Source organism: Parasteatoda tepidariorum, chromosome X1, assembly GCF_043381705.1.
Source record: "Parasteatoda tepidariorum isolate YZ-2023 chromosome X1, CAS_Ptep_4.0, whole genome shotgun sequence".
NCBI classification, from domain to species: Eukaryota; Metazoa; Arthropoda; class Arachnida; order Araneae; family Theridiidae; genus Parasteatoda; species Parasteatoda tepidariorum.
The window spans coordinates 44,274,063-44,290,391 of record NC_092214.1 but is presented as its reverse complement, the minus strand read 5'-3'; the positions used below and the strand labels follow the sequence as shown (position 1 = coordinate 44,290,391).

The following is a 16,329-nucleotide window of genomic DNA, read 5'->3' as shown; positions in this document are numbered from 1 at the left end:
GTAATGATTTGAACTTTTTAGTCTTTTCGGCGTCAAATTAAAATTATAGCTTATTTGATTTAACTTCTTTAAATAAATAATGTTGTTTAGGTTTGGCGCGGCATAGCCGATTCTGGCTCTTGTTCTTTTCAATCCAATCACTACAAGGATGATAAAAATTAACTATAATCATAAAATATTTATTTATTTAGACTTAATTATTATCGATTAATTATTATCGATCATAAATCGATAATAATAATTATATCGATCTTAATTATTATCGATCATAAACTACACTATAAGCTCCATCTGTTAAGGATGAGAAAAAAATCCTTTAAAAATGTGTAATAACTGACGTTTAGCAATTGCACGTTTTCGTTCGTCGTTCTATATTTTCCAAACAATAAAGATCTAATTGGAACTTTTTAGTAGCATTTTTCCTTGACTTTTTCGAAACGAAAAAATTAAGTAATCGAAGTTTTAACTACCTGAAACAGAATTTGGCTTTACTTCCTTAGTTATAAAGATTGCTTCTTTTCTAATATAAAATATTGCTTTTTTTAATATATTAAAATATTGCTTTTTTTCTATATTCAAATAGAAAAAAAAATATGTTAATAACTTTTAAATAATAATTTTAATATATTTTAATATTTTTTTAAATTGTTAAAATGAATAATATTAATTGTTTAATAATTTGGTTTTTAACAAAGTGAGATTTTTTTTATACTAAGGAATATCTACAAGGCCTATATGTCTAAATAAAGTTCTGGAAAATTAAAAATTCTAATTTATTCCTAAAAATTTCTGGTAAAAAATAAAGAAAAGGCGAAAGAAACTCCTTATATTTTATGCATGAAAAAAAAAGAGATTGCCATACATACAAAAATAACTATCCATATTTTCTTCTCTGTGCTAAAATATTAATTTTTTGAGAAACAATTTACTAGTTCATCTCGAATGTTGGTGATCCGTTCAAGTTTAAAATAAAATTATTTTTTTCGAATCATAAAAGTCTAACATCTTAGACAAAGAGAGTTGCAAAATTTAATAAATCATTAATTTTTTCTGAACTAAGATATAATAAAATTATTAAAGTTGAGAAAAACTTCAAAATGACATTTTTTTCTAAGTTCAACGTTTCTTTGAAGTCATAAATTTATGAAACTTAATTTTATGGAAACTAAGTTGAGAAATTGGATTACTTTTAATCTTATTTATATCTTTTTTTAATCAATGTGCCAAATAAAACTTATTTAACGTTAAAAGGAATATGGTTAAAGAAATTTTTGAAACAGAAAATAAGCAATAAAAAAGTAAGAGTCGAGACAAAAATTTAATAAATTAAATAAAAGTTAAATAAAAAGGAAAAAATATCCAAAAAGGAGATCAACACTTTTAGATTTTGCGCACGATATAATAATGTAATTTATGAACTACTTTTAATAATAGATACTTGGATTTAAATCTCAAGTAACAAATTAATTTATTGAATTAATCAAATCGGGGATTATTTTCATAAATTAATAAAAATAGACGTAGCCCTTAAAACTCTAAAATAAACGTTAAAAAATAAAACAATTGGTAAGCAGGAATAGGGATATCTAATAGTTTTAACTGAACAACTACAAATATTTTCCTCCCCTTATGTACTTAACATTTATTTTTTAAAAAAAAGCTCTACTCAGAAAAAAAGTTGGACAAGACAGCTCAAAAAACCTACAAAAAAATAATAATAAATTATGATTATTTCAAACTATTAAGATTCCCACTGACCATTTTCTTATTTAATTTTAATCGTGAGACAAAATCTGTATAAAAAAAAGAAAGTATTATAGTGAGATTACTAAAAAAAATAATAGAATACAAATGTTTTTTTTGCAGTTTTCACTTTATTTGGATAACTAAGTTTCTTATTGATGTAAGGTGTTCTAATAAAAATACATTTTTGAGTTGGATTTTTCAATTTAATTGATAATTAGGACTAACTAATAAGCATATAAAGTGTAAGCCCCCTTATATTGTAATTTAGTAAGTTAGAATACGATAATTAAATCAAAAGATCAGCATTAGATGATTCCTATTTTTATGATTCTTAATTTAGCAATATAAAATTTTTAATGAACAGTAATTTGTTTATGGTTCTTTATCTTGCGAGTACAATATCATAATAGTTTCCTTTTTTTAAATGCAATTACATAAAATATCTACATTACGTAATATATTGAAAAACTTTATTCCTTAGGGTCTTCATTTTTTTCCTTCAAATTAATGTGGATTCTATGACCCCTAGAATTTCTAGCTTTTCTTGTTTTTTCCCTTTCGCTCATTTTCCTTTTGTTTTCACGTCAAACGCAGTTTATGCCAATTTTGCTACTTACCTTTTATATGGACATATTATAATTGGAAAATGCTGCTCCTGTACTATTAAACTATATTAAAAAGATTTGTATAACTTGAGATTTTAGTTTCTGATTCAGATTCGCACTTCTTACTTAAAATATAACTCGCACTTGGAAACCCACGCACAAAGAAAAGTACATAAATAAATAAAATAAAATAAAAAATTTTTTTTTTCAATTTTAAAGAGAAAAATGGTAACAGTTCTGCATTAATTTCTTCAGGAGAAAAATATATATCATAAGCTATAGTGGCTGTAGTCATATATCATCTTAAACGGGGGGATTAATATTTAATAAGTGATCAGATAAATGCATATTGGAAAAAAAGGATTTGAGACAGTTGCAGTGATTAACAACTACTTAACTGTCATGTCTGAGCACCGTTTGGGTGTTGCGTCAGAGAACATTTTTGATTTGCCTATACGCGCTTTTCCAATCCAGAGAACTTTAACGACCGCTTTCCTGTTTGGCATTACCTTCAAGGAAAAAAAAATCTGGATTGTTGACTTTTTGGTTCAGGTAACAACAAGGATGATTAAAAGTAAGTGGCTCATAACAAAATATAAGTCTGATATCTTAATGTTTTAAAATATATACTATACCAAAGAGCTGAATTTTGAAAAGAATTAAAAATGTAAGCATTAAAAAAATAATGCATGTTCTCTTTCTTCCATTTTTCCCTGTAAAATGTTTTTGTTCTGTATCTCCTTCAGAAAAAAAACAACTTTAAGTAAAAATACTTTTCGTCATTATTAAAATTTATCAGAAATTAATAAATACAATACTTATAATAGATTTGATTGCTGATTTGGATTCATTCAATCGATTAGATTACAACATTGTTTCAAAAATATGCATATTTTTGGTCACAATACGGCGGGAAATCGAAACAGTTAAGTGATTATTAAACGGTGACATAAAGGTAATATAAATTTGAATGTTATTAAGACATCTGAAGATAAGACACAATTCAACTGCATAACAACATTAAGAATTTTTACTAATTTTTCCAAAAATAATTCTCGCTTAGATACAGACTGTGAAGCAATAACAGATGCGTACTTACATTTCGTCCCTCTAAATCAAAATATTAAAGAGGTATACAAAAACTTTAGATTAGTCGTGAATCAGAAATTATTTAAAACGCGTGGGCAAAAAATTTATTCATGAGGTGTTGAAATCTGAAATGGTGAAGCAAATTATTCATAGCGAATCTCATCTTTGTATCTAACAGTATCCCAAAACTACGCCCATTTCATATGTTATCAAACTTAGCGAACTAACTCGTGAAGGTCGAGTCCCTGAGTTAAGGTAATAAATCCACTAACCTTATGTCATCCGACTAACATACTTGATTGTTATGGTTTTCAGAGAGTTGAGAATAATTGTATCGAAAGTTGAAGAAGAAAAAAAAGGTTTGAAATTGCTATTCGGTTTTCAGATTTGAATCCACTATAAAAAATTTATTTCGATTGAAAACTAGTTTTTTTTCCTGTTTGATCAAAAGTGATTGTTAACACCAATATCCGCGCCTGCACTTACAATTTCTCAGATGAACAACTATTTGTTGTACATATAATATGGTTGAGAATTGCCCGACCACCTTTGAAATGCAAGAACTACTTAAAAATTAATAAAATATTTATGTTGAGTCTACGTGCTCCAGAAGTGCATAAAGTTTCATTTTTCTTAAATTTCAACATGCATAGGAACAAAGAATAAAACCTTGAAGAAGCATATTAAAAATATAAAGTAATACAAAAAAAGAAGAAGAAAACGAAAAAGCAGAAAAGTAAGATAATTTTTATATAATTAAAACTTTATTCGATAATATTGCATTTATAAATAATGTAATTTTTTTGAAGTTTCTTTTCGATGGTAATGTATTTCGGAGTAACAAAAGAAGCAATAAATGTTGCAGGATGAATAATTCTTTATCTCCTGCATTACTCTCAAAAATTCCAGATTTCTTAAGAAGCAATAATCCTGCATTATTTACTGCTCCTTGAGAAATCTGAGCTTTCAACAAAAGTCCTGAACAAATTAGCATTTAGCTAATTTTCATTTAACTATTTACTAAAATATTTTAAGCAATATGAATCGAAAGAAAAAATAACATTGAATTTAGGTGTCACATATTTCGATTAAGGTTTGCATTTTTTTTTTCACTTCAACAAAAAGCAATATTATATTTCATTCTTTTCAATTTGTTAGAAATGAAATTACTCGGTAAAACATGATTATCATTTTTCAATGTCATAACCATACAAAGTTTTGAATTTTTAGAAGGCTAGAATCAAAAATAATTCTAAAATAATTAATCCTCACAGAATGCTATACAAACCTGCTGCAAGTTAGAATTTCACATTCTTTTAATAAAGATGTTTTAACTGTTTATCAAACCTTTATCCTCACTTCCTGATCTTTGACACTTAAAAAAAAACCTTGCAATATCATCTACACCTTTAAAGAGAATTTTTCAAACTTGCAGGTGTTAAAGATCATAGGTTAAAAAAAAGAGCAAAGGTCAAAAATTAATAATAATAATATGTTTATAGGAATGAAAACAACTTAAAAACTAAGATTTTTAAGTTTTCATTCTTTCTAAAAATTTATTTTTTTACACTTTATTATTAGTTAAAATGAATATTTGATATCAAATCAAAAAGCAATGCATTGCTAAAAAATTATATTTAAAATATTGTTAAAAAATTATGCTTGAAATGCTGTTAAAAAATTATGTCCAACTTGATAGCTAATACACAATTTTATAGACTCTTAAAGGAATAACTTTACCGTAAAGCTGAAATTATAGCATAAGATGTTTAGCAGGATTTTTATGACAGTTATAATATTGTTTAATAAGATTATTTATCTTAACCATTTGTTATTTGTATTGCTGATTAGAGACATTAGCATTTGTAATGCTTGTTAAGAATCGAAATTTTTCAAAATATTTACATGCCTATCGGACATGATAGTTTATAAAATACTTGTCCAAATGAAATTTTACAACTATCATATATTTTTTTCGAATGCATGCTAATGAAAACACATGAATATACCTATTATTATTATTAATATGTCGGGGAAAAGAGACAGTAAAAAAAGACAAACGAAATAACAACACTATATCCACATCAACACTTCGAAATATAAATCAAAAGTATTATTATCAAAGAAACATTGACATCGTCAAATTTCATTATAGATTTGACGGAGATATTAAAAACTATGTCACTCTCTCAATTTTATTTTGCATTTTTCTTTTTTTAAAGCTCAGTAATTGAGATTAGCTTTTTCTAATAGAAATAAGCATGACTAGGGGAATAAAAATATGGTAACTAACCTTTTATTTACTAACTTTTATTTATAATTAAGTTCGGTAACACTTAGATCTAATTAAATAAAATAAGATTGTTTTTTTTTCTTTCTTCGCTTTTGGCATCGTATATCAGCCTCATTAGGTATTAGACAATTTTTGTCAAATTTTAGGGGGCTAAATCAATATTTTACGGTGCACCAGATTAAATATTTACATACTTGGCCGACCATGTAAGGGTGAAAAATACAAATATAATCAGAATTTTTGTACCGGGTTTGACGGCAATATAATTTTCGAGCCCTGGTTTAATGTTAATAAATGATTTGATTATCAGGACAAAATATAAATGCATTAAAGCATTAATAAATTAGGGTTTTCAGTTCAACTTTTTTCAATTATCTCGCTAAGTGCCATCTAGATACATTAAGTGAAAGTAACTTCTGTTTTGTGCTTTTCATAAGAAGTGCAAATAACTTCTATTAAATTAAAGAATTCCTACAACAGTCTATTTTGGGACATGATGTCACGGAGGACACAATTTCGTGACCAATGGCATGATGGTGGCAATATGATGCACCGACCGCCTTTACTTCCACACAAGCTGGTACCCATCAATCTAAAGCTGGGTGACTTCAAGTCAGCACCATAGTATTCTAGTAATTTACAATGGTTGCTCATCGGTACTTTATGACAATGGTACTGGTGCCGGTACTTTACAATGACTTCAATCATCATCACAGAAGTTACTTTCTTTTTAAATAAATAGAAAAAAAATGGTGCTTATCTAGTTTTGCAACAGAACGTCTCCTTATTAGTCTACTTATTAAAATGTTTAAAGTGCATAAAAGAGATTTAATTAAAGAACCAACTTACAATTAGTTGCAAATTGTAGTAACATTGTATACAAGTTTCATGCTACTCGAGGACCATGACCCCTTAATGACAATTCTTTTTATTTAGTTGGAAAACACAGGTCTCTTGATCCCGAGAATTCTATACCTTCCTCTGTTTTCGTCCCGTAAGACTTAGTTTCTAACACCATTTAATTTCAATTTTATGAACTGCAGTGCAAAATATTGCCTAAGTCTGGTTCAGTATTACATATTTTGTATATTTGACTATTAAACTGTAAAATCCATCAATCGTCTTCCTTTTAATTTTGTGTCAGACATAGTTTTTGGAAAACGCTAATATTTTTCCAAACTATATGATAACATAAAGGGATTCATTGATTATGGCACAATGAAGCCGCGTCCGGCTCTTATTCCATTATACCTAATATTCAGTATAAATAATTTCTGTCGTTAAGCAATTCAATTAACGGACATTTAAATGACTGCATACATTCGATGGATTTTATTAAAAAAATAATAAGTATCTACTAAAATTTATACATAGTAGTATGAAAGTTTGATATCAAATTATGTAAGTGAAAAAATTTAAATATACATAATCTTGTTTTAAAAAAAAATTTGCCGATCATCAAATTCTGCTCAATAAAATAATATTCTCTTAAGACTGCATACTATTTTGACCCTCCTCTATATTTTAAACTAAAAGTAAAATGAACATGCAAAATGTAGCTGGTACATGCACTTAATTAAATAAAAATGTTTTTTTTAAAAAAAATTGAAAATTCTAGTATTTTATTTGCATTTAAAAAACGAATATCTGAAGAACTAATTTTAGTTTGAAACATAGTAATTATAATCGTATAACTTTTTGACAAAGTTTCATAACAAAATTCACATTACAATAGCTTGGCAAATGCAAACCATTTGTTGATCGACAAGATGAATTGTAATTATTGTTCTCGCTTCCTAACATCCAAATTATCCGCATTAGCGATGGAAAAAAAAATACATCGACTAATTTTAACGCTTGTAGAGGATCTATCCCTGTAGTAGCATGTGGTAATTTGAACAACAAACATGGATTTATAAAAGCCAATTTCAAATTCAAGATTAAACTTCATTTTACCACGACGTATAAACAGTTCAAACATAAGCATGAGTTCCATAATATCTTCCCTGAACATATCTCTTTTCTGGGCTCATGTCCGAGAGTTCGTGGGTTCGAACCCCGCCGGCCAAAGACTCCCCGTGTAGTAAATGGTGACTGATGCATGTTAAATCTGTCGAGTCGCAAAGGTCTCCATGTTCCCATAACAAATCAATACCTCTGGGGGAACTGTGTTGGAGATTGATCGTTCTCTGATTCTGGTCAAAATTACGATCTGTGGATGAATGACTGGATGTGTGAAGGGGTCAGCCTTATAAAACGGGCTGTGACGTGTGTGCGGCTGAAGAAGGATAGGAAAGAAGGATGGCCATAGGATGGCGCCACTAAAAAACAAACGCACACTCTGCCTTAAATTCGCTCGGTTTCACCAAGCAGGCTTGCCCGTGTGACAAGTGGCATTAGAAACAACAACAACAACACATATATTTTTTTTAATCCTTGTCGAAAATGACGTTAAAAAAAGAACGAACCTTAAGGGTCTCGTATTAATATTTATAGGAAAAACAAAAACATCATAGCTATCTGACAAATCATTATTGGAGAAAAGGTGCATGCACAAAACATCGAAATCTATTTAATTATTGGATTAAAGGAAACTGGGAGCAGTTGAATGACGATTATTAGAACACTTCGTAGGCGACTTTTTAAAATTGGACATTGCTTAAAATATGTGTTTACGAAAACGGACACAGCTCAAAGTAAATGTTTACGAAAACGGACACACCTCGAAAGGCTTGTTTAAGGAAATAGGCATAGCACTTGATTCCGTTTTTCAAACTTCTTTTACGAGTATTTGCTTTCATAGAATTTAAATAAATTCGTACTGTGATATGCATTCATTTGCATAACTCGGAACATGGTACATTAAATTAGTCTTCTTTTTTTAACAGTCGTTTTTTCAAGGTTGCATAATTTTATTATAAAGATACTAAATTTACGTTGTATGAGTTTTAAAACTAACCTCCCCGTTTGGAGTGCTGAATACAAAGATATCATCTGAAAAGTTGTATCTGTATTGGGCAGTACGGTACTTTGCCACTTAATGATTACTCTGAGTGTTTTAATATGTAAGGAAATGTAAGCTCGTAATTCCTTATCTAATTGTTAAATTTGGGTTGAAAACTGAAAAAGGAGCATTTTTTGCTGTGTCGTAAACACGCATACCGAGCTGTGTTCCTTTTCCTCAGCAGGCATTTCGACTTATGTCCATATTCGTAATTAACTAATCACGCATTTTGATCTTTACCCATTTTCGTAAATAGGTATTTCGTACTGTGTACATGTTTAAAAACTCACCTTCAAGTTCTAGCCGAAAAACAAATAATTTTGATGTTTTCTACATCCACCTTCCTCAATAGTGATTTGTCTGATTTCTATAACGTTTATATTTTTTCCTCATTGTGCATGGGTTTTTTTCTAACCTTGACAGGGATTTAAAAAAAATACATTGTGGGAAGCCATTATAATATACCTTATACCTAAACGACCTGTAGGGTACGATTCTAAGAATAGCAAACTTTAGATGGAGCTTAAAAAAAAACCTTTTCTGTCGGTTATGAAATGATGTAAACAAAATTTATTGCTGAAAGTAGTTAATAAAAATGCTTCATTATATTACAAAACTAAACAATTGCTATTTAAAATAATAATAGGAGTAACGTTTACTATTGTTCATTCTCAGAAATTTCATAATTCGCATAACGTTTTTTTAAAAAAGGAATTCAAAGAAAATTTTGAAACAATGAAAGTTATACTTATTACTTTCAAGTGAATCTTAAATCAATAAATGTTCAAAATGTAAAAAAAAAAAAAAAAAAAAAAAAAAAAATTGCATTTCCTTTTTAGAGAAAAAACTCCGTTTGAAAATAATTTTTTGAGTTACACTAAACTTTTTTGATCATATAATTAACATACATTTCTATAAATGATTTTCGGTACGGTATTTTGTTTTCATTTACGTCGCACTAGAGCTTCTCACTGAGCTATTGGCGTTGGTCTGGGAAACATCTATGAGGATAATTCGGAGACAACATACGTCACATCCGTTTTGCAGGTAGGACATATTCACACACACCATCCATCAGCAGATCGTAATTTTGACCTGAACCAGAGCATGATTAATCTCCGATTCAGTACCCCCCCTCCCCGAGAGTTATTGATTTGTTATGGGAACTTGGAGGACTTTGTGACCCCGACAGCTTTAGAGTGACTAGCCACCACTGGGATTGGCTCAACGATTGAACTCACGACCTCTCGGACATGGGCTCAACGTCTTATAAGTCAGGCTCTCCCGGCCATGTAATTTATTTCACTGTAGCAAAATGTGTTTACTTTTTGGATGAAAATCAAACTCGTAAATTTTTGATGTACTTGCCATCACATTCAATGGAAAAACTATATGCAGTTCTAAAACAAGTGAAAAACAAATGTTTCCCAGAGAGGATTTGAAATTGCGAGGATAATCTATGAAAACGGGGAATAAAAACGAAAACGATTGTTCATTCTATTGTCGTTTGTAATTTAATATGTAAATAATTTTCCATTTACGATCATTTCATTTAGAATTGCTTTGCATTTGGATGAAAATGCAAAATATTAATATTTAATTATCCATAATGAAAATTCCTTTCCAAATATTTAGTACAAAAATTCGTTTAGTCTTAAAGAGAAGAAAAATTAAACGTTATATTATCGTTTCATCTTAAAAAAGTTTCATCGCAACATCACCAAAATATGGTCTACTGAAATTTTACTTCTACTAATTTGCGCAGCATAGCCGATTCTGGATGTTGGACTGAATTCAATTTTTGAAATAATAACTTTTCCCTTAATAACTTCAAAAACAATGCTGAAGACAAAGAAACTCATTGGAACTTTTTGAGTGAAATTAATCAGCACTGCATTACAAGGAGGAGAAAAACACGAAAACTTCCCGCTGTCAGCTTGAGGACAATCGAGCTATAAAACACACTTTACTTAACATTGTACATTGGTACTGTAATCGGTACAGGTCTCAGAGCAATATAAAATTCATTGAGCTATATCAGGGGTTTTCAACTTACATGAGGCCGGGGGCCACAATTAAAAACACAAATCAAATAGCGGGCCGCAACTTTATCAAAATTTTATGTAGGACTCTTTTTTATTTGAAGGAACATTAAATATTACTGTCAGATTCTTACCAAGTTGTATAAAACTAAAATATTTAATTACAAATTAAAATAAGTAGATTTTCAAAAATATTTAATTGCATATTAAAAAATTCGGGCTGCAATAACTTTAATGTGCACCCATGTATTAAACAATTAATGTGCAACAGATATCTAATTGTTAAGATATAAAACTTTAAAAAGGTGGTATTAAAACTTACATAGTAGCACACAAAATGTTAGTGACAAAATTGAGGTTTGTCTGCTACAACCACCAGAGAATAGATATTTACATTTTAAATTTACAAATGTGTGTGTAAATATTTTCGTCCAAAATGAGTGGTTTCAAAAAGTTAAATCGGAGAATTTCTTCGAGAAAATTTCTGATACACACATGCTAAATTATATTCACAAAATACAAAAAAATGAAATACAAAAGAGCAACATACACGATTATTTTTGTATTTGAATAAATATTTTCTTGGATGCAAAACCTGAGAAATATTTTTTTTTGCACCGTTGGTACGATAAATTTCACAGAAACGAAGAAATTAGATTTTTATAAATGAGAAAAGTATTTCAAACCCAGATAGATTTTTTACGGAAATTGTCCGCAAGAAAATGACAACTAATATATTTCAGTTCGTGGGCCACAGAAAATGGCTTCGCGGGCCGGATGCGGCCCCCGGGCCGACAGTTGGAAACCACTGAGCTATAGCAAGGATTTAAAACTGGTTCCCTTGCTTCAGAAGTAAAGTTCTATCTATCCAAAGAGTCATTCCAACTTTTAAAATTGATTGAAAATAAATGTGCATTTTCTTATGTCTTACGCACCATTTGATATATATATATATATGTAATAAAAAATTTTTGTTTAATTTTCTAGGCCTCCATGATGGTCGAAGGATGCGCCAAAGGGGTGAAGTATGGCCTCTTCGTCGCCAATNTTTCTCAGAGTCAATGGTATGATAAATTTCACAGAAACGAAGAAATTAGGTTTTTATAAATGAGAAAAGTATTTTAAACCCAGATAGATTTTTTACGAAAATTGTCCGCAAGAAAATGACAACTAATATATTTTAGTTCGCGGGCCACAAAAAATGGCTTCGCGGGCCGGATGCGGCCCCCGGGCCGACAGTTGGAGACCACTGAGCTATAGCAAGGATTTAAAACTGGTTCCCTTGCTTCAGAAGTAAAGTTCTATCTATCCAAAGAGTCATTCCAACTTTTAAAATTGATTGAAAATAAATGTGCATTTTCTTATGTCTTACGCACCATTTGATATATATATATATATGTAATAAAAAATTTTTGTTTAATTTTCTAGGCCTCCATGATGGTCGAAGGATGCGCCAAAGGGGTGAAGTATGGCCTCTTCGTCGCCAATGCAGTTATACTCGTAAGTCACCATAGTAATTTTGGCGATTATTTTACATTACAAATGTAATTCTTGTCAGCAGGCTGAAATTTACTTATTTCTGAAACCGATGCGAATCAGTAATTGTCAATTCTTAGTAAGAATTTCTATTAACTTAAATTCTGATAAACATTAATTTTTTTTCTTTCAAATTGCATTATAAACTAATTAAAGTCATTAAGACGTTTCATTCCTCTCCTTTTAGAAATATATGAACTTTGTTTCTTTTTTAAGAACGCTTCTTACAGTCGAAAAATTATATTTCAAAGTTATTTAAAATATGAGAGAATTAAAGTTATGAGCAAGGCTTAAGAATAAGGAAATTTCCTGCTAAGTAATTGAAAATAGAGAAGTACCAATTATATTGAAACTGCACTATTTGAAGTTTTTTCCTTCTTTTTTTAAAATTTTGTTTTGTACTTGTAGCGCCTATTAAAACTAGACAATTATAAATGGTTATTATAAGAACATTAATTACTAATTAAGCTCATTACTAATTAAACGTCAATTGGCATATCATTGCCATTTCAATGGGTAAAATTTTTCCAGAGTAAAATAAACAAATGGTTTCCTTATTTTTACTTTACTAGACAATTTTTACATTGTTTTAAATAATGTAATTTTACATGACTATAAAATTTGAGTGAAATCGGTTGAATATTTCTTGAGAAATTTAATTTCGAAAAAGTCATATATTTAAAAATTCGATTTATCAGGAACTTCTCAACCGATTTCTTTCAAATTTCGTATTTTGCCTCGCATAATTACACTTTTAAAATTGTGTAAAAAATTTTATACCTTACAATTATATGCTTATTAAACTTGATTGTCATATTGTGTACCCCCTATTAAGCCTATAATTATTTCCTTTCAAAAATTTTTTGACTATTATATAAAATGATAAGTATTTACCAAAAACTTTTTTTTTTGCATGGAATTATCTTTGGCTAAACGAATTTCATAATTGTGTTCGAAAATTTTTCAATTCGCTTAAAAAGTTCTCGAGATATAAAGAAATAGCAGAAAGTAAAATTAACATTAAGGGATTCAAACTTTGCTCGGGACTAAATTATGGGGACTATATTTCCCAGATTGCGGCTACATCCTATATTTTGGGGGGCAGAAATCCGAACTCGTCGAAAAAAAGGCAGCTTTATTCAGATAAGTACGTTTTTGTGTCTGATTTCGTAACTTTCAATATTGTCTGCATTTATTAATTTGCATATTTGCGGTTACCTCTTCGAACTACTAAGATCGAGTCCTAGAACGCAAAGATCCAATCAAATTTTTTTTTTTTTTGTTAAATTAAAACAAATACCCGACAACGTTAAGAGCTTGCGACAGCTTTCTCTTTAATGGATTCAAGTAAAGAAAAATGAATGACTGTTGATTTTCAGAGTGTGGTTCAAGGAAAAAGAAATTGCTCATAAAATTCAAAACTCTAAGATCTTATGCATGATTCTTTGACGAATCCAACCGGTGACGGAAAGAAAAAAAACCCCAGCTCCGTCAAAGTTAACTTCTAGACTTCTCGTTATCAATATCGCATCGTTAAAACAGCAATTGATGAATCTGTAACTTCCGCAATTGTATCCTCACTGTAACTTTCTGTTACATTTAAAATTTTCGAATTAAAAGTAAAATAAAAACTGCTAAAACGACATGTTTAAAGTTTGCTTCGCGTAACGTTTTGAAGCCTCATTTATAGCATAAACTTGTTTTTGATTCGCAAAAAGAAAAGAAAAACTTCAATGTAAGCGAGTGAGATGGATAAAATATTACTGGCAAGAAACTTTGTATTAATCAAAGCGCATTCAAGGAGATTCTTGACTTTACGGATAGGTTTCAGTGCGAGAGCTTAAAGACTAATAAAGTCATCACAAAAACTAATGCCAACTAAATAGATTACCAAGATATACTTAAGATAATATATCTTGGTCAAGATAATTCTTTTATCCCGTTAATTCATGATATGATGGATATTCATCATCATAGTTTGACAGACAGCCCAATGTGGGCCAATGCCTTCCTCTGAAGATTTCTCCGTAACTGCTTCCGATTTATCTCTGATCTCAAATTCTTTTCATTAATTGCAAGAAAATCAGACTCCACCGAGTCAGTCCACTTCAACCGCGGACTTCTCCGCTTTCTTGTTCCAGTGGGTCCGAAAAGCAGTATCTTTTTTTATTGTATTGTCATCTCTCCTTCGAATCACGTGGGCCATCTAATTCATTCTGTTTATTTTTGTGTATTTAATAATATCCGGTTGTTTACAAATCTTGCACAATTCAAAGTTAAATCTCCTTCTCCGTCATTGTTTTCCTTTACACCAAGTATACTCTGCAAAATCTTTTTTCTCAAATATGATGGATATTGTTTGCAAGTTAAAGCTTCACTCCATAAATTCAAGATTACAACAATATATTTCTGAAACTATTACAGCTTCTATAAGTGTTAATAAAAATTAATTTATTATTGAACTATATTCCACAACACCACTTAATAAAGTTTTAACCCCAGTAGACAGAAAACGTCGAAATGCCTTTTTTCAGGTTTCCTTTTTGAATGAATTTTCGAATCGTAACTGCGTTATAATATCTTACGTGCGTCTCGTTACTAATACTACATTTTTACATCACATTAACCAACCGTTATTTACGTTTGAGCCAAAATTAATTCAATTTTTAGAAAAAAATTAAGATAATTTAAAAAAATTTGTTTACATTTTTCTCAAAATTTAATAATTATAATCATTTTTATCAATTTAAAGAATTATGAAATAAAACCTGTAATTAAAGAAAAATTAACAGCAAAACTAAAAATAAAATTTGATATATTTGTAAAATTCATATTTTTCAAATAATAAATAACTTTTAAAATCTTATTAAATGCATTATTATCTTTATTATTAACTGCAACTTTTCTTTCAAATAATTTCTTTCAGTGCTATAAGATAAGTTATAATAAATACCACAAAGAAGGGAAACAAACTCAATTTATTATCTGCAATAAAAAGAGGTTAACTACTACATTAAATAGATTTTACAAATTGGAAAATAATTTTATTAATTAAATTATGCATACCACATTCTTGTTATCATTATGTTTGTTGTTTCTATAAATAAATCGAAGAAAAATCTAAGTAAATAGAATTTTAAAATCTGCGTTCGGGTTTTTTGAGCTCTTAAGTTATTATATCATTAAAATTTAAATAGAAATTTAATTTTTTTTTTCAGTTGAGAATTTAAGTTCTATCGGCTGCACTTCTTTTTCTGTTTTGCTTATTAAAATAAAATAATTAATGTACATTAATGTGCCAGCGCTATAAAAAAAATACCACAAATAACGAAAATTGAAATAATATAGCGTAAAAAAATTAAATTTAAAAAATACACATTCTTAGATAACACTACAACAATTCCAATAAAGTTCTTTAAATAAAAATGATAAAGGAAAAAAAACTTAAATTAAGCCCAATTCAATGATAAGCCTTTTATAACCTTTCTCAACGTTTATAAAATCTAATACTTGTTTCAATTAGCAACGTAAGCTTACTTAAACTTGTTTTCAAGACATATAAGTTTTTTTAATGGGGTTTTGGAATTAAAGTTTTGTTAATGAGATTTTAGCTCATCAAATTATTTTAACGAAACCATAAACTACGAATTTCAACAAATTAATAATTATCAAGGTTGAAAAGACGTGCTCGGTTACTGTGGCAGTTGGTTAAGAACAGAGCTAAATTTTTAAAAAGTTGACTTAATGCAACAAAACGAATCTCCCTCTAATCTATTTATGGGTCATTCTCACAAAAACAGTCATTTTCATGTCCCCAGTACATTTTATGTTTGTTTTACAGCTTACGAAAAAAAAAAATTCAGGGAAAGTGTCCTTCAGAATGCAAGCTAACAAAAGAATAAAAATAAAATTATCAATTTTTATTTTTTATTTATTTTAGGTAATTAAAATATACCAATATGTCATTCCCTCACTTGTCCCCACTGCTGATTTAAAAAAAGAAAAAAATTGTTT

At 29.0% G+C, this 16,329-nt stretch overlaps 1 protein-coding gene across 8 annotated transcripts in view; it reads left to right on the top strand.

Annotated features, from left to right (window-relative positions):
- Positions 1–16,329, top strand: part of LOC107447991 (CD151 antigen) — a 161,508-nt gene that overhangs the window by 130,158 nt on the left and 15,021 nt on the right. For all 8 annotated transcript variants that reach the window (XM_071187513.1, XM_071187511.1, XM_043051760.2 and 5 more), the window contains one exon: positions 12,208–12,279. In XM_071187513.1, coding sequence (XP_071043614.1) covers positions 12,214–12,279 — 66 coding nt within the window. In that variant the 5' untranslated portion in view covers positions 12,208–12,213. The remainder of the gene's footprint in view (positions 1–12,207; positions 12,280–16,329) is intronic.